The sequence below is a fragment of the Drosophila kikkawai genome, chromosome 2R (genome assembly GCF_030179895.1).
Source record: "Drosophila kikkawai strain 14028-0561.14 chromosome 2R, DkikHiC1v2, whole genome shotgun sequence".
Lineage (NCBI taxonomy): Eukaryota > Metazoa > Arthropoda > Insecta > Diptera > Drosophilidae > Drosophila > Drosophila kikkawai.
In genome coordinates this window covers 14,704,377-14,729,432 of record NC_091729.1, presented here as the reverse complement: position 1 = coordinate 14,729,432, position 25,056 = coordinate 14,704,377, and the positions used below count along the sequence as shown (strand labels likewise).

At 44.8% G+C, this 25,056-nt stretch overlaps 6 protein-coding genes across 15 annotated transcripts in view; 3 read left to right on the top strand and 3 right to left on the bottom strand.

The window, feature by feature from the left end:
- Pka-R2 (cAMP-dependent protein kinase type II regulatory subunit) overlaps positions 1-6,538 on the bottom strand; it is a 38,304-nt gene extending 31,766 nt beyond the window's left edge. Inside the window, exons 1-2 of one of the 3 annotated variants that reach the window (XM_017177984.3) lie at positions 6,382-6,538; positions 4,604-4,795 (exon numbers count right to left, since the gene is read on the bottom strand). The gene's annotated coding sequence lies outside the window, so the exon portion shown is untranslated. Of the gene's footprint in view, positions 1-4,603; positions 5,001-6,381 lie in introns of those variants that run through there. The other 2 variants (XM_070283741.1, XM_017177986.3) reach the window with 2 other exon arrangements.
- Positions 6,539-7,106: 568 nt separating this feature from the next.
- LOC108082530 (palmitoyltransferase ZDHHC20-B) lies at positions 7,107-11,984 on the top strand. Of its 8 annotated transcripts, none has more exons than XR_001770989.2 (8): positions 7,108-7,626; positions 7,691-7,812; positions 7,874-7,980; positions 8,323-8,569; positions 8,672-8,825; positions 8,893-9,022; positions 11,270-11,680; positions 11,751-11,984. XR_001770989.2 is itself a non-coding variant. In XM_070283740.1 (8 exons), exons 1-8 carry the CDS (start codon positions 7,491-7,493, stop codon positions 10,200-10,202), a joined length of 1,098 nt encoding a protein of 365 aa, XP_070139841.1. In that variant the 5' UTR covers positions 7,109-7,490; the 3' UTR covers positions 10,203-11,071. The 8 variants fall into 8 exon arrangements, 7 of the variants coding, with proteins under 7 accessions (XP_017033453.1, XP_017033452.1, XP_070139841.1 ...); XM_070283740.1 differs by lacking the exons at positions 11,270-11,680; positions 11,751-11,984 and adding exons at positions 9,906-10,025; positions 10,121-11,071 and having other exon boundaries at positions 7,109-7,626; XM_017177964.2 differs by having other exon boundaries at positions 7,107-7,626; positions 8,690-8,825; positions 11,270-11,984.
- On the bottom strand, positions 11,917-13,596 carry LOC108082529 (putative methyltransferase C9orf114). Its single transcript, XM_017177957.3, has 2 exons — positions 12,789-13,596; positions 11,917-12,724 (listed from the first exon to the last, which is right to left on the bottom strand). The coding sequence occupies exons 1-2, from the start codon at positions 13,498-13,500 to the stop codon at positions 11,976-11,978; spliced, it is 1,461 nt and encodes a 486-aa protein (XP_017033446.2). The 5' UTR covers positions 13,501-13,596; the 3' UTR covers positions 11,917-11,975.
- Positions 13,597-13,674: 78 nt separating this feature from the next.
- Mgtor (nuclear basket protein megator) lies at positions 13,675-21,872 on the top strand. Its single transcript, XM_017177911.2, has 5 exons — positions 13,675-13,987; positions 14,516-20,693; positions 20,760-21,094; positions 21,156-21,289; positions 21,359-21,872. The coding sequence occupies exons 1-5, from the start codon at positions 13,837-13,839 to the stop codon at positions 21,647-21,649; spliced, it is 7,089 nt and encodes a 2,362-aa protein (XP_017033400.1). The 5' UTR covers positions 13,675-13,836; the 3' UTR covers positions 21,650-21,872.
- A 212-nt stretch (positions 21,873-22,084) lies between these two features.
- On the top strand, positions 22,085-22,812 carry LOC108082397 (uncharacterized). The gene is made up of 4 exons (XM_017177742.3): positions 22,085-22,275; positions 22,332-22,417; positions 22,483-22,615; positions 22,673-22,812. Exons 1-4 carry the CDS (start codon positions 22,167-22,169, stop codon positions 22,732-22,734), a joined length of 390 nt encoding a protein of 129 aa, XP_017033231.1. The 5' UTR covers positions 22,085-22,166; the 3' UTR covers positions 22,735-22,812.
- Positions 22,813-24,170: 1,358 nt separating this feature from the next.
- Positions 24,171-25,009, bottom strand: Twdlbeta (Tweedlebeta). The gene has a single exon (XM_017177730.3). It carries the CDS (start codon positions 24,809-24,811, stop codon positions 24,221-24,223), a length of 591 nt encoding a protein of 196 aa, XP_017033219.1. The 5' UTR covers positions 24,812-25,009; the 3' UTR covers positions 24,171-24,220.
- Between the last annotated feature and the right edge of the window lie 47 nt (positions 25,010-25,056).

The window sequence follows — 25,056 nt, the reverse complement described above, 5'->3', positions numbered from 1 at the left end:
AGATTAGAAGTTATTTATATTGAAATTATTACAAAAATATGTGTCTTCTTTTGTTGGCCTTTCTTTTTATTCTTCAGCAAGTTAGAGCTAATTTTATTTGATTTTGTCATTCAATGAATATGCATAACTAACTAAAACCTGACGCTACACATTTATAATTATATCTTTAAGAAAAAAAACAGCACAGATAAGTCTAGAAAATTAATTTTCAGAATTCTCTTCTAAGTGCAAACGAAAACAATCTCCCAGAAGCGTCACCAAATCAAACTTATTATGCAGGCACATATACCCATTGTATATACCCCAGATATACGCTATATAGTGATAAGCCAAGACTTTAGATATCATTAAGTCCGTGGCAAACTGCGTCAGTTGGGGCGGGTAGATAAGGCAATCAGTTATCAGACAGGGATTTGAGATGGAGACAGACTCGAGACACAGAGACTCACTCAGTGGGTCAGTCCACCTCAGACAAATCCCATTCCTCAGATATTTACATATATTTAAATGTCCTATGCGTGGGTGGCTTTTCATTTCGGCATTTTCTTATATGTTTTTCTTCTAAACTGCAGACACAAATACTGTGCATATTAAAATCCTCACAGCAGACAATGAAATTTATGAGTTTCGCACAGAAGAAAAAAAAAAAGAAACACAAAAGCCGAAAAGCAAGCACAAATGTATCAAGTCCAAAATTTACGACTAATAAACCGCAGCAGTAGCAGCAGCAGGCACAAACGACATGAAAATGAAAATGAAAATGGAAAATACGGCCGGGCATTGCTCACTTGCCGACGATGACACATTTCTGAGGGGACCTGTCAGCGGGGCGACATCATCTCTGGCATATTGACAACCTGGGAAAATCGAAATCGAAACCGAGTACCGAGTCAGAAATCGGAACAGCACAACATAATGGTCTAAGGCCTCGAGCAGATTGCAAGTTAATTGGCTGACAGGGCGCATACTTAATCTATTTTTTGAACTCCGCCAACTAATAATAGTTTTTTCCCTCACGTGCGCCGCGGCAGCTTATCTCGCCGCCCTGCAAGTTTATCGCTTATTCAATATACATACATATATACTATATATACTATATGGCAGAAAAATAAAACTTAATCAAGATAAGTTTCCAGGGGGACAAACGTTCTGGCATCAGAAGCGTAGGAAAAGCCAATGGAAACTTTGTCCCCGCCATCCCATCAAAGCCAAATGCGTTGCGGTTGCCCTTCTAATTAGTTCGAAAAGGTCTTAGCCGGCAACAAAAAGAAAGCTGAGAAGGCTGAGAAAACCGAGGAGAAGCTGAGGAAACTGGGAAAACTCGGGGAAAACTTCGCCAAGTTTGTGTAATCAAATGAGCTAAGAAAATGAAGCTGGAATATGGGAAGAGCTTCCTGTAAACACGACAAGTAAATCCCACTTGGCACACAAGAGAGCCCCCAGAAGTTGACAAATAAATTCGATTGTTTGGGAAATGCAGGATTTTAAAATAAAAAAAGGATATATAATATATAAGAGATATTCAGAAGCTGCAGAAGTTAACAAACTTTGGTGGAATATAGGTTGTGAAAAAAGAAAAATAGAAAAAGTTATGGCAGAGTTTTGACTAAAAACCTAAAAACTCTTTAAAAGTGCATTCTACATAAAATTTTAAATAAAATAACAAGCAACGAAAACCATTTAATTTGCTAAAACACTTCTCTTTAAGCTCATGTCTTATGCCTTTCAACAGACTTGTAAAAAAGCAGTAAATTTCAACTGTAATGAACGTGAAAATGTAACAGAATGTAAAAAGAAAGCAATCAGCGAGTCCATTAATTTTCCAAAAAAGAAAACCAACGAAAATTATGTGCTAATAATGTGTCTAATTTCTGCGGCTGTCTCGTATCGATTTTCTCACTCTAATTGCTGGAACGAAAATTGCGTCTCCCGACATAAAAAAGAAATGCGAATTATTGAAGAGCTGCCCCCTCCGGAATCTGAATAGAAATCTGGATTCCCCCCTTGAGCTCATATACAATATATATAAGAGGGCGACAGGGGGTGGATTTTTTCTTGATATTTTTTTTTTATTTTTGTTCGCTCTTTCTCGGACGAAGGTCGTGGCTTTTATTGGCCGTTTTCGTGGCGTTGCGTTCGTTTCTTCTTGCCTTTCCTTTTGGCCAAACAATTAAATTTTCGCTGTGTGAATATTTCTTTTCATTTCGCTTTTTGCTTTTCGCTTTGATTGAAATGGGGGAAGTAGAGAGTGGAGTGAAGGGGAGTGGAGTGGAGAGCGGGGCAAATTATGATTATTTATTATTTATTCAGGCAGCCCCCGAAAAATGTTGTTGGCCACTTTTTTATAGGAGAAGACGCAAATTATGCGCTGCGCCATAACTTTTCGTTGACTCGAGTGTGACTCACTTTAGACCCAGTTTTTATTTTTTGCAATCTGCAAAAAGAGTACGAATGCGAATGGTAATTTCGTATTTACACATAATTTATCAACATCCGTCCGTCCAAGTTTTCTGTTGACGTCAGTTGCCAGGCCCTGCCTTTGGGCATTATCTGTTGAATTAAACTTTAAACTTAATTAATAATGCCAACTTAATTTCGGTGGAAAGTTCTAAAGTTGATTTCCATGTTTTTCTCTGGGGCCAGGCCAGGTGCGAAACGAAACCAAATACGTATACGCAACGTATGTATATTGCGCATACGCCGTGTTTCCAGCTCTGTTGTTTATGCGATGCGTTCTATTTTCGGACTGCAAAATTAATTGCGAATCAGAAATTGAAAAACAATTTTCCCAGCCAATTGTTTGGCATAAAGGAGAAGCCAGAGCGCACAATAAAAGATGTGTATCGCAGGGAATAAAATACAAAACAAAAAATAAAAAAAAAAACCAACAAATATAAAGGGGAGAAGAAAGACAATAAAGAAGCGTTATTCTGTGCCTTTGTCCCTTCGCTTTTTTATGATGAGTTTTTCACGTGCCGCTGCTGGGTTCACCCTTGTCAATTCCAGGTTCAGGATACCAAAAATGAAAGAAACCAAAAAATGGGAGGAACAACAGGACCGTCGACATGAAAGGGCGCTTGTCAATAAAAATGCCTTAAAGCCGTTGCCGTCGTAGTCGTCGTTGCTTCCAACCAAAAAGTTGCAACTTTTTCATTAGTTTTCTTTTTTTGTTTGAGAGAGGAAAGGCCACTAAAAATTTGTTTGTATTTTTAGAGCGCACATATCCCCCGCCTCCCTCTAGGGTTCGAGAAAATATTATTGATGACTTTTTATTCCCCGCCGCTTTTACCTACTGAACGGGCCATTATGCGGGAAAAATCAATCAATAAACGAAGAATCCCAGCTGAAACTAAGCCGGGCCATAAGCTCCACGGGTCCAGGAAACGTGAGGACATGACAGGAATCTGCTGTCGTCCTACGACAATGTGAAAGAGGGAGCGGGGTGGGTATGGGCCGAGTTTTATGGGCGAGGAATGGAGCTAGGGCTGAGGCACGAGGTCGAGTGGCGGTGGCATGGCCTCGGGCTATTGAATCGAATACGCATTGAAGTCACCCTCTTAACTTGGAATTGAATTTGGCTTGGAAATTGTGTGTTTTGCTGTTGATGGATGGCGCTCTGGTTGTCTTTCGTGAGCAGTTGTCCAACTGTATTGCCAGGTTTTTTGGCTTCAACTTGTCCATTTCTCTCGTTCTCTCTTTCGCTCTCGCTCGTTTTTGCCAAAATGCCAAGTATACAAAATGGAATTAATTACAAATACACAGCCTCAATCGGAGGTTTGGGCGGAGGTAGAATTCGTTATCTGGATTTTGTTTGCCGAAAAGAGAAAAGAGGATTTGGCTAAAAGAAGACAAGTAGTTGGATTATGGCGAAAGAGCGGAGGATATACTTGGATATATAAATGTTTTAAATCAAATAAAGCCTTAGGTGTAACTAAGGATTAGAGATTTTATTTGAAAATGTTTTAAATGTCTCCAAAAAATTGAATAAAAATAAGAATATATAAAAGAGAAATTCACTTACTATTTTCCTAATCATATTTGGTTTCTCTGGAACCTTTAGAAACTTTCCTATTAATCTCTGATCCCTAGAAGTTATCCTTTAAAATTGTTAGCACGAATAACCCAAATAATCTTTTTAACCCCAACTTTTCTCTACACCCTGGTACTGGTTCATTTAAAATTTGTTTTCTAGCAACTTGAATTGTTGCACAAGAACGTTCCTCTACCTTACAATGGCTCTCGTTGGTTTATTTATGAATATCTATTTGGATTCCATAGCGCCCGTATCAGCACACTCCACCTGGCCGCTCACCTGAGCTCTTTCCCTCTCTGTCTCTCTGTCTCACCTGCTTAGGCAGTCAACTGTCGCTGGTGGCTTATTCAATTTGTGTTTGCTTTTTTAGCTGTGTTCTTCCACGGCATTTGTGTTTATCAAGCAATGCGAATTGCGAACCCTTGAGCAATTGATAAGCGCGTGAAATATTTAATCGCACCGGGAGACAAACAGAAATCGAAACGGAATCGAAATCAAGGTGGAAATCGAAATGGGTATGAAAAATCGAAATGGAATTGGACGTTGAGAAATGGCAGTTTGGTAGCTCACCTGACTTTTTTATGTGTTTCGCTGTCACCTGCTGACGAGGTTGATGATGATAATGATGATGATGATGCTTTCTAGGCGGGTGAATCTCCTGCGTCCACCTGGTTTCACCTGCTGCTGCTCCTCTTTGGCCTCCTTCGTCTCTCCGCTGCTCTTAGCTGGTTCCTGTCTTCACTTCTTGTTTGCTTTTTATGGCTAAAAACCAAATTTAATTTGTTACTTTCGCTGATGTGTTGTTTCGTTAGCTTTTAATATTCTTTATTCTTCAGGGGGGGGTGTGGTGTGGCTTATGGCGGTGGCTGTTGCTCCTGTAGCTGTTGTGTGTGTGCGTGTGAGTATGCAGCATTTGACTTTGATGTTTCGAAAGCAGAGAGTTTTTATGAAATTTTGATTGAAATAAACGTATTTGCTGGGATTTTAATGATTTTTTCCAAAGGCTTTGATTTTTGCTGCTCGAAAAACTTTAAATATATTTTAATTTAAACAAGCCTTAAATCTTTTAAATACTTTATATATTTTTCCTAAGAACGTGTGTTTTTCTATTCATTAAAAACAATTCTTTATTACTAAATTTATCCCTCTTTTCAACTTTTAAAGCTATTATTCACATTCCAATAAGAAATGGGGTACAAAAAAGTAAAAGCAAAGCTGGCAGCTCTGTAATTAAGCTAATTGGAATTGTGCACAGCGCATGTTTATCAATGATTTATGCATGTTTCTCTATCTGTTTCGGGTTTGTTTAAACTCTAAATTTCACCCGAATATAATTGTTTAATTAATTGTCCGCCTCTGACTGTCTGTTGTTTGTGCATGTGTGCGTGCACAAAATAATTTTTCGCTTAAATAAACATCTCGCTCGGCATTTGTATATTTATTTTCAGCCAGCGCAATTCATTGAGGTATTTACATATGCATGCTGTATTTGTTGCTTTTATGGTAACTCCTACACTGCAACAGAAATTGTTTTGGGCTCGGTGTTCGCTTTTTGTTTGCAATAACAAATGCGAATTCTGATTGGCATCTGGTCGCCCCTGACCCAATTTCCAATTGGCCATTCAATATCGATAGAAGTCGATAACTCAAAACACACCCACACACACACGCACGCATTGCAATTGCACTTGCCGCTTGCCGTCCGCAGGTGTTAATTACACTTGATTTCAATTGAGATTTGATCTGGCTAATTAGGTAAATAACACTGATTAGGGAAAGTGATTAAGGCAAGGTGATCGCTGCACTTGTTTAATGAGTGTTTGGCTCGAAAAGCTGCGCTCAAAACCGGCATTTGAATCATATGCGCACAAATTATAATCTCTCGCGCTCTCTCTCTGTCTGTCTGCACCGCTCTCTTTTCGCACGCAGCTTTCGTGTTTATTGATTGTCCCCCACCGAAAAAAAATAAACCTGGCCAACAACAAAAACAACAGTAACAGCCACAAGTAACAGCAACAACCACACGGCCGCCAGCAGATAGGTAGATTTTCGTATGTATGTGTATAAGGTATTTTCGGGGCAGTGGGGGGGTGCCACCTCCACCTACACCTCCCCCCGCTGCCAACCACCCGCCGCCGCCCACCGCCTCCTCGTGCATTTCGGCCTCGTTTTTTTTTATTACGCGCACGTAGTGAAGCTTTTTTGTTGTTTTTTTGCTTGCTTGCTCTCTCACATTTTACATACACTTGCACAATCTTATTGGGAGTAGTGGGGGAGGCGGGGGCGGTGTGCGCTGGAGTTAATTGGCGAGCACGCTTTTTTCGGTTTTTTCTTTTCGCTGCAATTACATTTTTGGTGTAGAATCGCTCAGAAAACGCACATAATCCGCCGATCCGACGCACAACGGCACACGTATCCAATTTCCACCCGGCGCTTTACCGTTTTTAGTTGTTAATTTTTTTTTTGAAAATTTTTAATGGCAAACGTAAACAAGTGTGAACGGTGAAAAATCGAAAATATAGAGCCACTATATTTCGATTCCGTCGTCTGTGCTGCCCGATTTTTCAATTTCGACTTCGAAATTTCAGTTCCCGCACCTGTATTTATAGGTTTATTCAGCGGCCGAACAGTGATGTCATTTTTTTCAGAGTAAAAAAGCTGGATAACCAAAAATAAACAGCTAAAAAATCCGACTTCCAGGGGAAAAAAGCTAAGAAATAAGCGGATTTTTGGAAAACAATTTTTTGTTTGTTTTTTTCCTTTTTAAATTTTGTCAAAATTGACAAAAATCTTTTATTTCAAAATTTGAATAATGACAAAAGCTGAATTTGACGGGAAAAAAGCGGGAATGACATCACTGCGGCCGAATTTTGCAGTGTTGGCAATTTAGCATATTTCAGGCTAGATCTGGCTTATCTAAAAATGGAAAAGCTTAAAAAAGCTTCCACCTTTTTGGCCTTGCCACATCTTACTAATAATTGTTGCATATGCGTAAAAGTTGCCAGACTGCGGAAATTTTAAAAATATACGTATCGATTAAAAACATAGATGGTATCGATAGAGTGTCTACTCTAGTAGAATCGAAGTTTTCCCATCTCCAGCAGGCTATGCAAAATAGGCGAAGGGCCCAAAAAGTGATTAAAACAATGACAAAAATGGCCCTGCGCTAAGGTGTTGACCGTACACCTGCCTGCCCAACGAGGAGAAGAAGCTATCGGACAGCGACAGCGACCAGTTTTCGTCAATTTCGCCTCGCGGAGTCAGTGAATCACTTGCAGATAAAGAGCTCTCTGACGGATCGTGTTTCGTTCGTATCTTTGGAAGAGGGAGAGGAGGGGCAGCCACAATAGCAGCGTCACCCAGCGTTCCAAAAAGCAATCCCCTCCAGCTGCTGGAGGTCACACCCACGCAAGAAGACCCTCGTGTCATCCTCGATTCGATAGGCCACATAAATAGCATGGGCAACGACGACCACCGACGGAGGAAGACACCCTGCGGCTTCTGCATGTCGGTTTTCAAATGGATCCCGGTGCTGTTCATCACTGCGGTGATAGCCTGGTCCTACTACGCCTACGTGGTGGAGCTGTGCATCCGTAAGAGCGCACTCTTCTTTTATCAGGAACTTTTTGTAATCATTGATAATTTTTCTAATGGCAGGCAACTCTGAGAATGGAATTGGCATGGTCTTTATGCTGCTTTTCTACCACATTTCCCTGACCCTGTTTATGTGGTCCTACTGGCGGACTATCATGACCTCCGTGGGCCAAATTCCCGAGCAGGTGAGTGAGTCACTTAATGTTGAGAAATACCATGCTGAGACCTTTGTTTATCTTTTGCCAGTGGCGGATTCCGGACGAGGAAGTGACGCGACTCTTTAGGGCCGATAGCCCCGAGACCCAGAAACGCATTCTTAATAACTTTGCACGCAATCTGCCAGTCACAAATCGGTAAGGAGTCGTAAAGAGTACAGCTGATAAGGTATCAAAAAACAATGATATATTAGAAAGTCCATTCGAGTTATTATTACGAATTTTTTGTAAAGTAACGATTATGAAAAGGTTATGTACATTTGATAACATTCTGTAATTTGGTAATAACTTTTAGAGATAAAAACACAATTAGAAAAACTGTTTTCGCCTTAGAAAGCCGTGTTATCTTGAAACTAACCTATTATCAGTTAAAATCGATTGATATTTCCTTTGAAAAACAAGGGTTTAAGCTAAAACTGATATCTTTGTGAACATAAACCTTACATATCATTTTATATTTAATAATGTTTAACTTTCCAGCACCATGAACGGTTCCGTGCGGTTCTGTGAGAAATGCAAAATCGTCAAGCCTGACCGGGCCCATCACTGCAGCGTCTGCAGCTGTTGTGTGCTCAAGATGGACCACCACTGCCCCTGGGTTAACAATTGCGTAAACTTTTACAATTACAAGTTCTTTGTGCTTTTCCTGGGCTATGCCCTCGTCTACTGCCTGTACGTGGCCTTCACCACGCTGCACGACTTTGTGCAGTTCTGGAAGGTAGGTGCCGTAAGTTTCCGATCGTTCTACCTTATACTCTTTATATGCATGCATAAATAGTAGTTAATATAAATGTTTATCTTAAATTGTACTTGTACCTAATGATCCAAGTACGAAAATAATGCACAGGGCCAGTTGAACAGCGGCGGAATGGGACGCTTTCACATCTTGTTCCTGTTTTTCATTGCCATTATGTTTGCCATTAGTTTGGTGAGTTTGTTTGGCTACCACATCTACCTGGTGCTTGTCAACCGCACAACGTTGGGTGAGTAACAAAAGCTAAATAGTGTCGAATGTGAATTGTGACATTTGTTGTTTATTTCCCCATTTAGAGTCGTTTCGTGCTCCCATCTTTCGCGTTGGCGGCCCCGACAAGAATGGCTATAATCTGGGACGATTCGCCAATTTCTGCGAGGTGTTCGGCGACGACTGGCAGTACTGGTTGCTGCCAGTCTTCTCCAGGTATGTCACGATCATGTAACTCCACACCTACGTAAATCGTTGGCATTCTCACATTCCCATTACAATTACTAATCCGAGCTGCACTAGAAACTCTCTCACTCTCTCTCACACACTTTTTAGTTGTTGTTCTTGTGCGCTTTTGTTTTATTTATTTTTGATTTTGGCTTTCTTTATGTTCAATTTGGCAAATTAAAGGCATGCTTTGAAGGTTCATGCTTAGTAGTTAGGCACCTTTATTCAATTCTTGATGTGTGCTCTGTGTGAAATCAGCTGAAAAGGCACTAAATTTAGATTAATCAAACCTTATAATTTATATAAGAGAAAAACCAAATAACTCTGTATGTCCCCAAGAACTGAGAGCGGAAAGCAACGAACCAAAGTTGTCGAACTCATTTTGTGACATTTGTAACTTAGCTTTAAGCCAAATCGAAATTATCACTTCATTTCCCTTACTTTTGTTCTTTCTGTTTGTAAATAAAATGAATAAACCAGAGAAGCCATATGAAATACTATTTAACCTAAAGTTAAAGCTCAGTTTTAACTTGTTTCCGGGATTAAGTGACTAATATTAAAAGGCCAAAGGTCGCTTGATAGCCGTAGACCTACTACTACTCAGCTTAACTAAAAACCTGAACACTGCCACACATGATCCGTTGATTCCATATTTGTCTCCACATATTTTGTGCAAAATTATATAACAACCAGCAAAACAAATAAACAAACAACAGCTACAATTACAACAAGCTAAACTGTATAAAGTGCAAAAATCTAAAAACGAAACCTAACAAACAAACAAACAAAACAAATATTTCTGTTTAAAACTCTTTGTTTAACGCAAATACCCCTCCCCACCTTCTGCTTATTCACAACCATATGGAATTAGTCGCGGTGATGGCTACAGCTTTCCAACATCCAGTGACCAGAGTCGGGCATCAGCCACCACCACAGCGGTTGCTTCGCCCGTCCAGCGGTACGATGCCATGGGGGAGACGGCGTCCAGCAGGTTAGATGGCAACCCGACAGATAAGTTAATTGACGCTATTCCCTTCGACTCCACTAACCACCAAAACCACCACCACCACCAATCGACTCATCAAGTAAGAAGCAACAGCGACCAGCAGCTGGACGAGCAACCGGATCTGGCGGCAGGCGGCCGCATCACAGCAGCAGCCAGGTCTAGTCAGGAGGGAGCCGTGTTCATCGAAATGGTCGGGGATCATGCCCGGACAGAAGCCGAACCTGTCAAGAACTCAACGCGCCCGCCCAACGGCGATCTGCCAGTTTGAGTTTTGCTAATTAAATCCCCGTTTCCTTAGAATGTAGATGTACTATATATCCGAGTAAACTGCCAGAGATTTGAGAGCATTGTGCAGTTTGTAGTAGGCCAATAAGTGTTACCTCCAGAAGCGATTCATCAACTGTACAACTTGGGCTATTTTTAATGGCTGGGACCACAAAAACACACACACAAGCACCACTATCGATAGCCACATTTGAGTAAGCTTAGCCGTAGGTTTTTTATACATATGTATTTATATTCAAGCATTTACCGTTGTTTCAATCAATCGAATTTTGTAATTGAAATTAAATGAAGGCAAATACTACTTGGCAATATGGGGAGAAATCCGGTAGTTAAGATGGTTATCACGTTGAGAGATTTGTAACTTGTTAATTCATTCATTGAACACACACACACGAACCTTTGTAGCAAAGACCTTGTAATAACAAGATGGATAACGCCCATATATGTGAAACCTTTCTCGATATCATAAAATTTGCAAATTTTTAGAGACTGAATTTACTCATCTTGTTATTATAAGGTCTTTACTTGTAGATATCTAACCATCTCCAGAGCTTCTACTATTTCATAAGCTAGGAGATTTTAGAACACAAATCACACAAGAAACTTGATCATTTCTCAGTTTGCTTTTAATTAATTTGTAGTTTAGGTAGTTACTGTTTTTGCTATTTGATTTTTATACCTTTTGATATGATGTTTGATTCTTTTGTAACCCTAATTATACCTAAATACATTATATATAAATATAACTTTGAACTGAAGGATGTGAAACTATATTTCGAGAGCAGCAACAAAGGTTTGTTTTTAATTTGCCAAGAAAAAGAAAGAAACAACTTCAACTTCAACTGCTTTTGCACTGCACCGAGTCATATAATTCATCATTATCCCCACTCTGATCACCTGATCTGTTACACTTACATTTAAATATTTATCCTGATCGAACATAGCTTCGGCGATGGCATTAGCTATCCCATTCGTCACCTGGAGGAGGACACCGAATCCCTGTTGGGTTATCACAGCGACACGCGCATCGAGCTGGAGGAGGACTTCCTGCCAGAACCGCGATTCCAGGACTCGATTCCATAGCTAATCATGACCAGCGACAATGTGGCAACATACTACATTTAGAGATTGCGAAACAGCTTTCTTTTCCGGCATTCTTCATGTTCATATTCAAGTGTGTAAATAAGCGGGCGTCCATCCTATAGGGACAAACTACATACATAGGTCATTATGTTTAAGCAATCAAAGAGTATGTAAGATATATAGCGGAAGAACAAATTTGTCTGTCGGAGGATAAACCCTAAAATTTGCTTTGACATTCGCGTTGGAAATTTTAAAACGTATTAACTTAGTGCGTAAGTAGACAGTTATTAGAGCAAAAATGATTTCGAACAACACACGTTGATGTCAATATCCAAATTACAGGTAGTTATGCCAGCAACAAAGTACATTATATAGGATAAATATATAAACCTAGTGGGAAAAACAACAATAACACAGGTCGACAGGTTTTTGGAACCAAGAACAGTTCTTGGTTTTGCAATTTTTGAAAATTTTGTCGGCTTGTGTAATAGAATCAAAAAGAAACCACTTTATGCAACACACATATGGATCTGTATATTTACAAAAATAAAAGTCAAACTATTCCATTTAATCGAATCTGCTCAAGTCGTCATCTGACCCCGAAAGCTTCTTCGTTCCAGGTACTAGGCTGGAGGAAACCACCTCAAAGTCATCATCAATATCCGCGGGGGCTGTTTTTTCCGAGATCTCCGATGGATCCGAGAAAGGGTTAGCCGTCTGACGAGCTATCTTGGGCGCTGGTTTTGGAGCAGGTGTCTCAGTAGCAGCTGGAGTCTCTGGAATTTCCTCCTCAACCAGCTTTCGTTTCTTTTGCTTTTTGCTAACCAAAACATCTCGGCGCACATGTACGCCAGTGTCCTCGCTCTTGGGCAACAGATCGCTCAGATCCGTTTCCACATCGGCCACCTCCGGCTGCAGCTTCTCCTGCAGCGCCGCCAGAGCTATCAGCAAGGCCTCCTCTGTGCGTATAGTCCTCGACCCTTGGCGGGGCAGAACATTGACATAGTGATCGAACAGCAGCTCTGGATCGTCCACAGTCAGCTTCTCGTCATTGGCCAAAGCAGATTCAAGACCTTGCAGTCCACCAAAGACCATAAGCATGTGTTTGTAGTTATAGGATCGGCTGGGCACCTCATGAATGCTGGTTCCCCGATCCGACGTTCCCAGCGTCACATCGTAACCGGAGTCGTACGGGGACTTTGTGAAGATCTCCGAGAGTGAGTGGGCAATGCGCACCTGGTAGCCCCAATAGACACCTGTCTCGCGACGCGGCTCATCCGGACTGACGAGGGTTCCACGCTGCTTTCTGCTGGTCTCTAGAAATAAAGGATTTGTGACTATAATTTTAAGATTTAAAAAGAATCCCATTTTATATTTTACCACTGGCAGGATCCATTCTCACGGTCACTCTCACACCCGGCTCAATGGCCTTGTCCACCAGCACGTCGTTAAGCAAGCCCACGTTCGCATAGCTCTGCCCCTCCTTCGCCTTCTTGTCCACGATGACACCCTCGCGGTACCTGAACTTGCTCTGCTGTCGGAGATGGTGCGGAGTGTCCAGAGGATTCAGCAGTCCGGAGTACTTGAGGTCCTTGTGCAGCGGAAAGAAGTACTTGCGCAGGTACTGCGGACACTCCAAATACTGCAGGATGCGGGCCAACTGCAGGGAACTGCTGCGTACCGTACCTGTGCTACTGCCCTCCGCCTCGGGTTCGTAGCTACGCTTTGTCTCGCGGGCGGTGGCAATGCCCACGTCGTCAAAGACGATCACCTCGTTGACCCGGAAGATGCAGGCAGCACGGGCTATTTGGCCGGCAACGTAGGCGCGCAGTTCGTTGGATTGGGCATTCTCCAGAATGGATCCAGGCACGGCAATGCTCAGCGTGGATGGATTGGGATTCGCCTTCGACTGCGGTTTACTGGCGTCTTCCGCAATGCGTTCCTCCGCCTCCTTGGCCTGCTGCAGCTCCTTGAGAAGTTTCTCCTGCTTGCGCTGCCGCTTCAGTGCCTTGCGCTCCTCGTTTACCTTTTTCCACGACTTGTGCGGCTCTGTGGGCCTGCCATTGCTGGTGGCGGCGGGGGCGGCGGGCATTGTTTAAACTTTAAAGATGCAATCGCTGGAATCTTTTAGTTTGGGATCGAGCAAAACCACGCACGTGCACGCACAATAACAAAGGTGCAGAGTTGCCAGATAGTCGGACATTATGGTCGCGATGCCAGGAATATGTTTCAAATTTTGCACTATCGCAAAGAGTAATCGATAGTGCCGGCCGTCGACGGTTTCCCATCTCTACCGTCCAACTTTTTTTCGCGTCTCGTAATTGTGGTAAATGTCCGCGAGTTGCCCAAAAAGTGAAGAGTTTTAACCATTCTACCCTGTCGCACACCGTAAATTGGACCACTGATTGACGAGAGTTAACCCACAAACATGGATCTCAGCGGTCCACAATCCCTGGGCAACATTCTCCAGCCCGACGAGCTGAAACTCGTGCCGGAAGACATCCAAAAGAAGCTGTCTGCGTACATTGAACAATTTTCAGATGAGTATTGCAAGGAGAGGGCGGCCGCCCATCGGCTGGGTAAGTAATAATAAAATACACAACTACAAAGTCAGGACATACGAATGAATACATATATTTATTATACGCATTGAAGCCCTAAAGAGGCCCGTGCTAACGTTTTCTTTAGTTGCCGGCCCCCTTGGCGTCTCAATTTTCCGCTGCTTAAAGCCTGCACAAACACGAATACTCGTGTCTAAGCTGTGGTGCACGGAATCAGCATTAAAGCTGGCGTACCAAAAGCGAATTTGCATATTTTCATGGCTTGAATGGAGGCATTTTTTGTATTGTCTGGCTTGTTGCACATTTCAGCAATGGCCGCTGCAATTTCGCAAATGTCCGCCGCCGGTGTGGTCACACTGGAAGTGCCATTTCTCAAATAGCCGCCAAATTTGTTTTTAATTTTTTTGGTTTAATTTCCCTAACTAAAATCAATATATTAGCAAGCTATTAATTTCTATCATCAAAAATGCAGTTTTATATAAAAAGAATAATATAACATTTTTAAAAATAATAAATAATGATAATAAAAATTCCTTTATTCGGCAGAGGAAGCTGAGAAAAAGAGCGAGCAACTCACAGCCGAAATGGAGGACTATCTGGTTAAATTCAAAAACTTTGAACAGAATGTATTAGAGCTGCGCACGCAACTGGACCAAGTGGTCGCCGAACGGGCCCAGCTCCAAGAGACCGTAAACAGTTGCGAGCAGAGCCTGACTAGCCTGCGAAGCGAGAAGACCACGGCGATCGAAGAACGTGACTCGCTGATGCGGGTGATCGAGCGTCAGCAGGCTGAGATGGATCGTTTGAAACTGGACCTGCACAACTACCAGCAGCAGTTAAACAGCGCCATCATGGCCAAGTGCGAGGCAATCGCCCGTGTGGACGAGATTCAGAGCAAGGAGATGGCTTTAGAGATCAAGGAGCGCCACTACGAGAACGAACGTACCATGCAGCAGCAAGAGATCCAGCTACTCAGCAGCGATCTCAACCGCAGCAACGCTGAGCTGCAGAACATCCGCCGCGAACACTCGCTGACCACCATGCAGCTGGAGACTCGTCTCAAGGAGAAGAGCGACGCCCTGCAGCTTCTGCAGAACCAAAACGACGATAATGTAAAAGTCATCGAAGGGCTAAAGGCAAAGATCGAGGACATAAATGACAACGTCTATAAGCACAACCAGGACATAGAGACCCATGTGCAGAACTTGGTGGCAGAATCCGATGCTAAGGAGAAGCTAATCGAACTCTGTAAGACCTCCGAGAAAAACGCCGCGATCGAACGCGATGAGCTTATGCGAGGCATTGCGGAAATGAAGCGTATGATAAATACCGCGCAGGAAGAATACGCCCAGCTGGAGGCGCAAAATGTGGCTATTAGGCAGGAGCATGCTGTCGAGATGGACGAAATGAATAAGAAGATTGGCGATTTGAAGAGGGAGATTGCCGACGCAAACGAGCTGCTGAAGGAAGCCCAGGAACGCACCCTGGAGAGCGCCATTTGCCAGTTGGCACCCAGTGCTGCCGTGGCCAGTCGCCTTATGCGCTCCGATCTGTCTCTGACCGAACTGTACTCGATGTATGCCAAGACCAGCGAAGAACTGGAGGTGCGTAACCGCGAGAATGCACAGTTGATCCTGCAAATTAAGTCCATTCTGGAGGAGGTCAGCGAGAGCGCTCCTTTGGTGCAAAAACAGGGAAGCGACCACCAAAAGCTGACAGAGGCGCATGCTCTGCTCACCGAGGAACGCAACCAGTTGGCCGAGCGGAATCTCTCCCTCGAGCATGAGCTGGAGAGGACTACCTTTAGCCTGACTCATTGCCAGAAGGAGGCCAAAAAGCTAAAGCAGACGCACAGCGATCTTAGCCGCCAGGTATGCATGCTCCTAGATGAACTGAACTGCTTGCGGTCCGGAGTGCCTCGCATACGCCACAGGTCAGAGCGCGACGAACGAATGGAAATTACCACCGATAACCTGATCACGACTGAGCTGGTAACCTTTGAGTCCATTCAGGAGCTGCAGGAGAACAATGTGAAATTGTTGGCCATAACCAGGGAACTTACAGCAGTGCTAGAAGAACACGAGAAGGAAAATGACAAGCTCAAGCTGCAGCAGAGTGAGGAGAACCTGAAGAAGGTCAACGAGCGCTTTGCCGGGCTGGAGGAGGTGCTGGCCCAGAAGAACAATACTATCACCACGCTGCTCGCCAAATGTGAGCGCTACAAGAAGTTTTACTTTTCAGCCCAGAAAAAGCTAGGCAAGAAGGCCGTGGACCTGGACAATTCCGGCCTGGATCTCGATGAATCATTACCGTTTGAGACATCAACGAAATCCGCAGCCCAACAAGAAGAGGAAGGCAAGCTGGAGCGGGTTGTGCGCTCTTTGGAGCAACGGCTGGAGGACGAGACCAAGAAGTATGCTGCGCTGAAGGAGAACTACGACTACTACACCAGCGAGAAGCGCAAGAACGATGCATTGGCCCAGGAGCAATTCGATTCCATGCGCAAGGAGGTGCGAGAGCTGACCAGTGCCAACTGCAAGCTGATGAATGCCACTGAATTCCAGAAGGAGCAGATTGAGTTGCTGCACAAAAACATTATGACCTACAAGCAGCAGGTGACCACTCTAGAGGAACGCACCAAGAACTACGAAAAGACCATTATAAAGCATGAGCAGACGGTGCTGATGCTAAAGGATGAGGTAATGGCCGCTCATCGCAAGCATGCTGCTGCCGATTCAGAGGCTCATAGCCTGCGCCAAGAGACCCGCATCCTCAAGGACACTTTGTCGCGCTTGCAAATCGAAAAGGAGGCCTACCACCGTGAGCACCAGAGCCAGTCGCTTCTCTTGAACAATCTGGAGTTCATCAAGGCCAATCTGGAGCGATCCGAGATGGAGGGTCGCCAGCGTTTGGAACAGCGTTTGGATGACAGTGTTAGAGAGCTGGCTGCCCAACGTCGCCACTTCCAAGAGAAGGAGGAGAAGTTCCGCGAAACCATTAACGATTTCAAGCGACAAACAGACACGGCCATCAAGCTGAAGGAGGAGGAGAAGCAGCTGGCCGAGAAGTGGCATGCCGAGTTGCTAAGCCTTCGCGAAGAGCTCGCCAAGAAGGAGAGCCAGGTGAATGAATTGAGCAAGAAGCTACAGGAAAGTCTTACACCATCCCTGAACGAAAATCCCATTGCATTGGCCAACAAACGTGCCAGGGAATTCGAGCTGAAGTTTGACCAGGCATCGGTGGAGATTGAATCGCTTACCAAGGAGCTGGCCAAGGCTCGTGAGCATGGCGAGCAGTTCTTCAAGATGTCGCAAACCGCTGAGAGCGAGATCAAGCGCCTGCATGATATCCATACCGAGCTGGTGGCCAGTCAGGAGGCAGAGATCAAGAAGCTGAGAGCCGCCGAGGAGGAGCTGAAGACCCGCATCACTGTTCTTGAGGCGGAGTCGATGCTGGCCAATGTCACAGAGCAGAGCAAGACCACCAACCAGTCAGATCAGCTGAAGATAACTCAAGACGAGTTAAAGAGGGCCTTGGAGAAGCTCACGGAGTCGGGCCACACCATTGCCACTTTGCGTACGGAAAACTCCTCTCTGGCCGAGTCCCTTAATGCTGTGGAGATGAAGTATGCCAACGAGATGGTTTTGCACTCTGCGGACATCCAGGAGCTTACCCGCTTTAAGGCAGACTTCTTCAAGGTGCAAGATGAGCTTAATCAGCTGAAATCTGGTCGCGAATCCCTGCAAGCCGCCCATGACGAGCTCCTGCGCTCGAATGCCGAGGCCCAGAGGCTGCTCAAGGCTGACAGGGAAGAGTCAGAGCAACGTGTGTCGGATCTGCATGCCCTGAACGCAAGTTTACACAATCAAATTGAAGCCTTGACCTCCAAAATGACTGCTTTAGCCAGTCGAAATTCGGAGCCAAATACTTCCTTAAATGAGTCGGCGATGGATGCTGATCAGAGCCTGAATGCCTCTGCCTCTGCCCTTGACAGTGCCGAGGAGGTGAGAAATAACCAGCAGTTGCTTCTGATAATCAAGTTCCTGCGCAAGGAAAAGGATCTATTCGCTGCCAAGCTGGACATTCTCAAGGCGGAAAACGCACGCCTGAGCACGGAGCACACCATTCAACAGAAAAAAATGGACGAATTGAATGGCTATCTGAATCAAGAGCGTGCCAAGAGCCAAACCGACGTGGTGTCGGCCACCAAGCATGAGGAGGTGCTGCGCAAGATCGAGACCCTTAATGCCATCACCGATAGCAATCGTATTTTGCGTGAAGAACGCAATGCCTTGGTCCAGCGCGTCACCGAGCTCACCGATCGCATTAGCAGCCTGGAGAAGGAGTTGTTCCCGCTGCAGTGCAGCAACAAGGAGCTGTCCTCGAAAATCGAAGAGCTTAATGCTGAGACCAACTCTCTGCGCACCGAAGCCATCAAGTGGCGGCAGCGTGCAAATGTCCTGGTGGAGAAGAGCAACCGTAATCCAGAGGAGTTTAAGAGGCTGCAGGCCGAGCGGGAGCACCTGGCCAAGATGCTTACCACCGAGAAGGAGCTGAGCAAAAGACAGCAGGAGGAGCTAGCTTTGCTGAAGCAACGCCTGGAAACCGAGATTCCCTCGCTGAACAAGAATCTGCAGCTGCTGGACGAGGCACGCAAGAAGCAGGCCGATGAGTCCACCAGCCTTAAGCAGAACAACACACGCCAGACGCAAGATATCATGGAGCTGAAGAACCGCCTGCTGCAGAAGGAGGAAGAGCTTATGAAGGCCAACGAGGAGCTGGAGACCAAGGACAAGACCATTGCAGACAAGGACACCAAGGAGCTGCAACTGCGCAAGCTGGCCAAGCGCTATAAAGACTTTTACATGGGTCTGCAGGCTCAAGCTGGTGGCTCGGAGACCGTTGCCGAGCAGGAGAAGATTCGCGGCGAATTGGAAGAGGTGAACAACCAACTGAGAGCTTTAAAGGAGGAGCACGAAAAGATAACCAAAGAGAACGAAGAGTTAAAGAAGCGCAACGAATCCGACATGGACACCAATACTGTGCGCCAGGAATACAAAGCCAAGTTGGATAAGCTGGTGGTGGATCTTACCGTGGCTCGAACGGATTTGGCCAACCAAGAGACCACATTTGCGGGCACCAAGTCCTCCTACGACGAGACCATTGCCCGCCTGGAGAAGGAGCTGCAGGAGAATATAGCCTCTAATAAGGAGATTAACCAGCGACTGACCCGCGAGAATGAATCGTTGCACATGAGAATCAATCAGCTCACCCGTCAGCTGGGCTCGCAGCAATCCACCAAGCCATCGACCAGCTCGGTGGCCGAAAAGGGCAATATCTCCGAGAGCTCGCCCCGCACTGCCAATGTGAAGCCCATGTCGGGATCAGCCACGGTGCAACAGTCAGCTACGGTGACTCCCTGGCGTGGAGGCGAGACTCCGCTGGCCAGTATCCGTCCCATTTCGGTACAGAATAGCCGCACGGCTGCCATTCTGCCCACCAGTCAACAGCCCTCGGCTGGTTCCAGTACATCCACTTCCTCCTCATCTTCTTCGTCGTCCTCGACTTCCACCACATCCGCGGCAGCCAGCGGAGGCAGCTCGGCGGCGGCTCAGACCGCTCTGGTGCCACCTCAACAGCAAGTGCACACCACTGGCAGCGCTGCCCTTGAATCGATGGCCTCCTCTTCGCCCACATCCTCGCACACCGATTACATGCCATCGACCAGTTCCGCGGCCGTGGCAGTGGCTGCCATTCCACCAATGGGCGCTTCCTCCGCTGCAGAGAGTTCCCAGGAGGCGGAAAGCATTCAGCATCCGCAACAGAATGATGCCCAGTTGTTTGTGGGTGGAGCCCAGCAGCAGGTGGTGGCTCTGGTGTCACCACGTGTCGAGGGTTCCTCTTCGTCATCCAGCTCCACATCCGCACCGAATGCCACGGCACCGAGTGTGCAGGATGCCGGCAATCAAAGCCAGCAGCCCAGCACTTCAGGCAGCAGCAGCAGCTCCTCGACGGTGGTAAGTAGCCACAGCAGACATACCCCTTCCAGCAGCAATGTGACCACCACCCAGGCTGGATGCTCCTCGGTGGGTATTAAGCGTCCGCGCGACGTTGAGGGTGATTCCTCCACCACCAATGAGGAGGGCGTGCCCGAAAAGATGCCCAAGATGACGAAGCGGCTGCGCGGCCCAATGCACAGTGGAGAGCTATCCGCTGGACACATTGGCGACTCGGGCATGGACGTGGATCAGATGCCGACTTCATCCCAGCGCGATCAGGAAGATGATATCCAGGTGGTGGACTCTGACGATGAAGAGGATGTCCTGGCCGATGCCGACGATGGTCCCATTGATGGCGGTGAGGCCGAGCAGGAAGTGTATGAGGATTCCTACGGGCAGGACAATGAGATGGATGACAATGAGGGAGCCGATGATGATAACGAGATAGCTGCCGATGCCCAGGACAATAACGAGGTGGACATTGAGGAGGCTCCCGAACAGCAACTGCAGGCTCAGGAAGAGAGCCAGCTGCTCGATAGTCAGGCTGTGGCGGCAGTGCCCACCTCGGCGGCATCTGCCTCGGGGCAGGAGAATAACCAGAGCCAGGCCATTAGCAGTGGAAGTGGAGAGTCCTCTAACCCAGTGACTCTGCCGCAAGTTGATGCTTCAAACTGGAAGCAGGCAGCCGCCTCCACATCCTCGGCAGCAGCTCGGCGCTCGGAGAGGTGGGTTTAAAACCTAAAAAATCTTTAAAAACAAAAAAGAAAATTTGATTTTAATTATCTTAACAGCTCCATGGAGATTGTCAGCTCGCCGCAAGTTTCCAACTTCAGTGAACAGCCCGCCCGCTTGGACTCTGCCGAAGTCGATGGAACCGCGGTGGCCATGGAGGGTGCTCCGGACGAAAGTGCAGGACCCAGCGATAACAGCGCTGCCGCTGGCAGTTCACCGCAGAAGCAAGGAGAGGCCGGAGAAAGCAGTGGTAATGATGCTACCAGCAAGGCGGCGGCGGGTGAGAGTGATCAAGCTGGAGGTGCTGAGGAAGCCAGTGAGGCGGATGAAGCATTCGCCGAGGAAACAATGGCTTCTGGGCAAGGCGAAGACTCGCAGCCGCTAGGAAGTGACAGTAAGATCACATCAAATATTTCAAATAAATGAATTAAAACCTAATTGTTTGTCCCATTTAGATCCTAATGTGGGCACCAGTCAGTCTGAGGTGTCCGATAACCAGTCCAATCCGGCCGAGGGCAATCCCACCGAGGACAGCGAGGGCGCAGACGGTGTCTCCTCTGAGGGCGAGAAGCAGGCGGTGGGCGTGGAAGTAAGGAAGCATTATTAAAACCCATTTTTAACATTATTAAATTTGTTATTTTTGTTTTTGTCTTTCAAGGAGGAGGGTCGCGAAGCAGAGGCCACCTCACCGTCGGAGAACACGCGTTTCCGCACTCTGCGCAGTGCCGTGCCAACACGTCGTGGAAATCGCACCATGATGCGCGGCGGCCCCTCCAACAATCCCAACCGTCCGCAGCGCATCGTCTGGCAGCGAGAGACGTCGCCGGGCAATGTTCAGAGGGATCAGCCGCCATCCACCAATCGCGTCTTCTCACCACGAGCCCGCAGTCGGCGACCCATACGTCGCCCATCGCCTAATAATTTCAACAACGGCGGACGCTTTCCTTAGACGACAAAAGTCCGCTGCAGGCTGACTATAATCTTTTCAGTTACTGGGCTTAGAAATAAGGCTCCTCGCATTTAACTATTATTAAGCTTATTACTCTCCTATATATAAACATTCTCCCAATCAAAGTTCGCTATCGCCAAGACGCAAAGAGCTTCAGTTCTTGTACATTAACCTAACTATTTAGATTCAAGAATAAATGTATATCTAATGCTCATAATGTGAAGGCATGTGTATGTGTATTCATTCATTCGCAAATAAGAAAATAACTCTTATTTCATGATTTTTATTGTAAAAATAACAAACTATAATGTTTTATTTTAGATATATAGGTCAGCGTATACCTTGGCAATGACCTTAATTGGCCCCAAGCCTCATTAATTATGCCTGCCACATCAGGTGAAACATAAAACGTGATCAGAATGTCAGCTTAGCATAATTCATGCGGCTTTCAGTTGGCCAGGCTGCAAATATCTTAAACAAGTCTTGAAATATTTAATTTTTAAAACGAAAATTCAAAATGATCTACTCGGATAATTTCTGTTGTTGCATTGAGCTCAAGTGTGGCTGCATATTGATAGCCATCATTGAGGTGCTTATCCGTGGCCTTGATCAGTTCTTTGTGGATCGTGAGTGGGTGGTTTTGCTTTAAGGAATTAAAAATACTCTAAAACCTTCTTCCAAGGCGAGACTGTACTGGGATTCATTTCCCTGATCGTGAGCGGTGCCTATGTGATCAGCTGCATTTTCCTTTTTCTTGGAGCTCTGCTGGTGAGTCAACATGGGTTCTAAGGATTCTGAGGATTTTTCCAGTTAACCTGATTTTTTTTGCTTAGGGGCTGCGCTGTTTTCTATTCCCATATCTCTCGGTGTCCTGCCTCCGTTTCTTTATCTTAGTCGCCGAGGGTGTGTTTGTGGCCACGGATGGAGTTGTCAACAATTATCTTATCTTTGATTTAATTCAATCGAGTAAGATTTATTTACTTAATTTATTTATTATTTTGTAGTAAAATCATACTCTTACAGTTGTGGGTCTGTACTTTTGGCTGGTTGTCTTCTCCTACTATGATCGCTTAAAGGAAGGTTGAGGATAATTCTTCATTTTTCTTAATTAATATCATATATTTTTTGTTTTGTTTTAAATTAAAGTTGACTTATTAATAGAACTGTTTGAATTGATTTATTTAAGTAAAAGTATTTCTAAATATTGTTTTACTTTTCCTATAACCACTTTAATAACTTTATATAACTTTAACTTAAACAAGAAAGAAAGCTAACTTTGGTCAGCCAAAGTTTGTATACCCTTGCAGGTAACAATTAAAAAATATCATAACTAAGCCAAAAATTCATTAATTTCGATTCGGAAAGCAGTTTTGTGTTAGTTTTTATTAATTTAAAAAAACTGCATACCAAATTTAAAATTTTAAGAAATCAAAATTTTTGGTCATTTTTGCTAATTTTAATGATTTTAATGATTTCGCAAAATTGGCCAAAAAATCGATTTCTTCCGGACATGTCTAGAAAGATTCGCATGTTAATGCTGATCAAGAATATATATGGTTTATGGGGTCGGAAATGATTCCTTGACTTAGAAAAATATTATTTTGTATTATAAAATCGGATTTTTTATATTAAAAAACTTCTTGATTTTTCTTAAATTAAAAATATCATAACTCGGCCAAAAGAGCATTAATTTTAAATCGGAAAACTGTTTTGTTCAAGATTTTCTACAGTTAATAAATCTGCATACTTCATTTAAAAATTTGGAAAATTAAATTTTTTATCAAAATCAAAAATTTTAATGATATAAAATTTTGCAAAAATGGCCAAAAAATCGATTTCTTCCTGACATATCTAGAACGATTCCCCTGTTGATGCTGATCAAGAATATATATGGTTTATAGGGTCGGAAAGGTCTCCTTCACTGCGTTGCAAACTTCTGACTGAAATTATAATACCCTGCAAGGGTATAAAAATAATAGATAATAAGTCATAACTTAGCCAAAATGCTTTACTTTTAATACGATTCGATTTTATAAGTTTAATAAATCAACATACTGATTTTAAAATTTAGTAAAAAAGGTATACGAATTTCAGCTTTCCAAAGATAGTTATCTTTGGAAAGCTGAAATTCGTATACCCTTAGCAGATTGCATTAGAATTATGGTATCGAATCAAACATCGATTATAACTGAGGTAAAATAGCATAAAATTTAAAAAAAATATTGCAAATATTTTCTATTCTTATTTAAGTGATTGTATAAATATATCAAAAACAAAAAGAAATTTATTTGGTTCAGATAGCTAAATTTACTTTTAGCTTCTAAAGGACAACCCTTTGCTGTGACAACTGAATGCACTATTAATCATCACAAGAAATTATGACTATATTCCCTGTACGACGTCCATATTCCCTCTGAATATGTAATGATGCCACCTGGAAATACCCAATCCCAACTTAAGATCCGGCTTCCAACTTGATTTCGCATTCTCTAAGAAATTCTCTTTAATGGCAGCGATCATAAATAATATTTACATTCATGGGCTGTGTGGGGACCTAAGCGACAATACAAACTAGAACTGCTCGAGGGTGCGTGGGGCAGGTGGTGCTCCGTACTCCTCCGAGGGGGCGGATGGTGGGCCGTACTGGTTGGCCGGCTTGGCCTGCTGCTGCTTGTACTTGATGAAGTACACCTCCGGCTTGCTGGGCTCCGTTGGCTCGGGTGCCGGCAGGATAACTGGCTGCTGCTCCTCAGGCTTCTTCACCAGCACATAGACCAGAGTCTTGTGCTCATCCTGAACCGGCGGTGGCAGCACCTGGCGCACTGGAGTTGGCGGGTTGGGTGCCTTGATGAAGATGATCTTGTAGTGCTTCTTGGGCACCGTAGTCTGGATGGGGGCAGAGGCCGGGTAGTATTCCGGCTCCTCTGGCGGCACATGAACGTACACATTCTTGGTAACCAGGGCCTCCGATGCGGCTGGTGGTCCATAGAAGGCAGCTGGTGGTCCATAAACAGGCAAGGGCTGAGCCGGAGCCGGTGGGCCGTATTCCTTTTGGGGCGCTGGCGGCGGCGGTGGTCCATAGCGGGATTTCGGTGGCTCTGGGCGGGCCAAGCATATGGCCAGGCTGGCGGCCAAAAGGAGGAGGACACACTGCGTCTTCATGCTGGTTTCTTCGATGGTTGGACTGCGAATGAAGCTACTGCTACAGGTCAATCTGCCGTTTTATATGGATCCGCCGGCAGACGTTTGTATAACCCCCCGGGCCCTGGGCCACTTTTGCATAATATTTCTGATGGATCCCCATAGCGTTACGCGGAGCTCTTCAATCCGCGCCTGCGCGTCGCGATGCATACCAATTAGCCAGCGCATTGTGCCCATTTCGGTTTCGTTTTCGATACCAACGGATA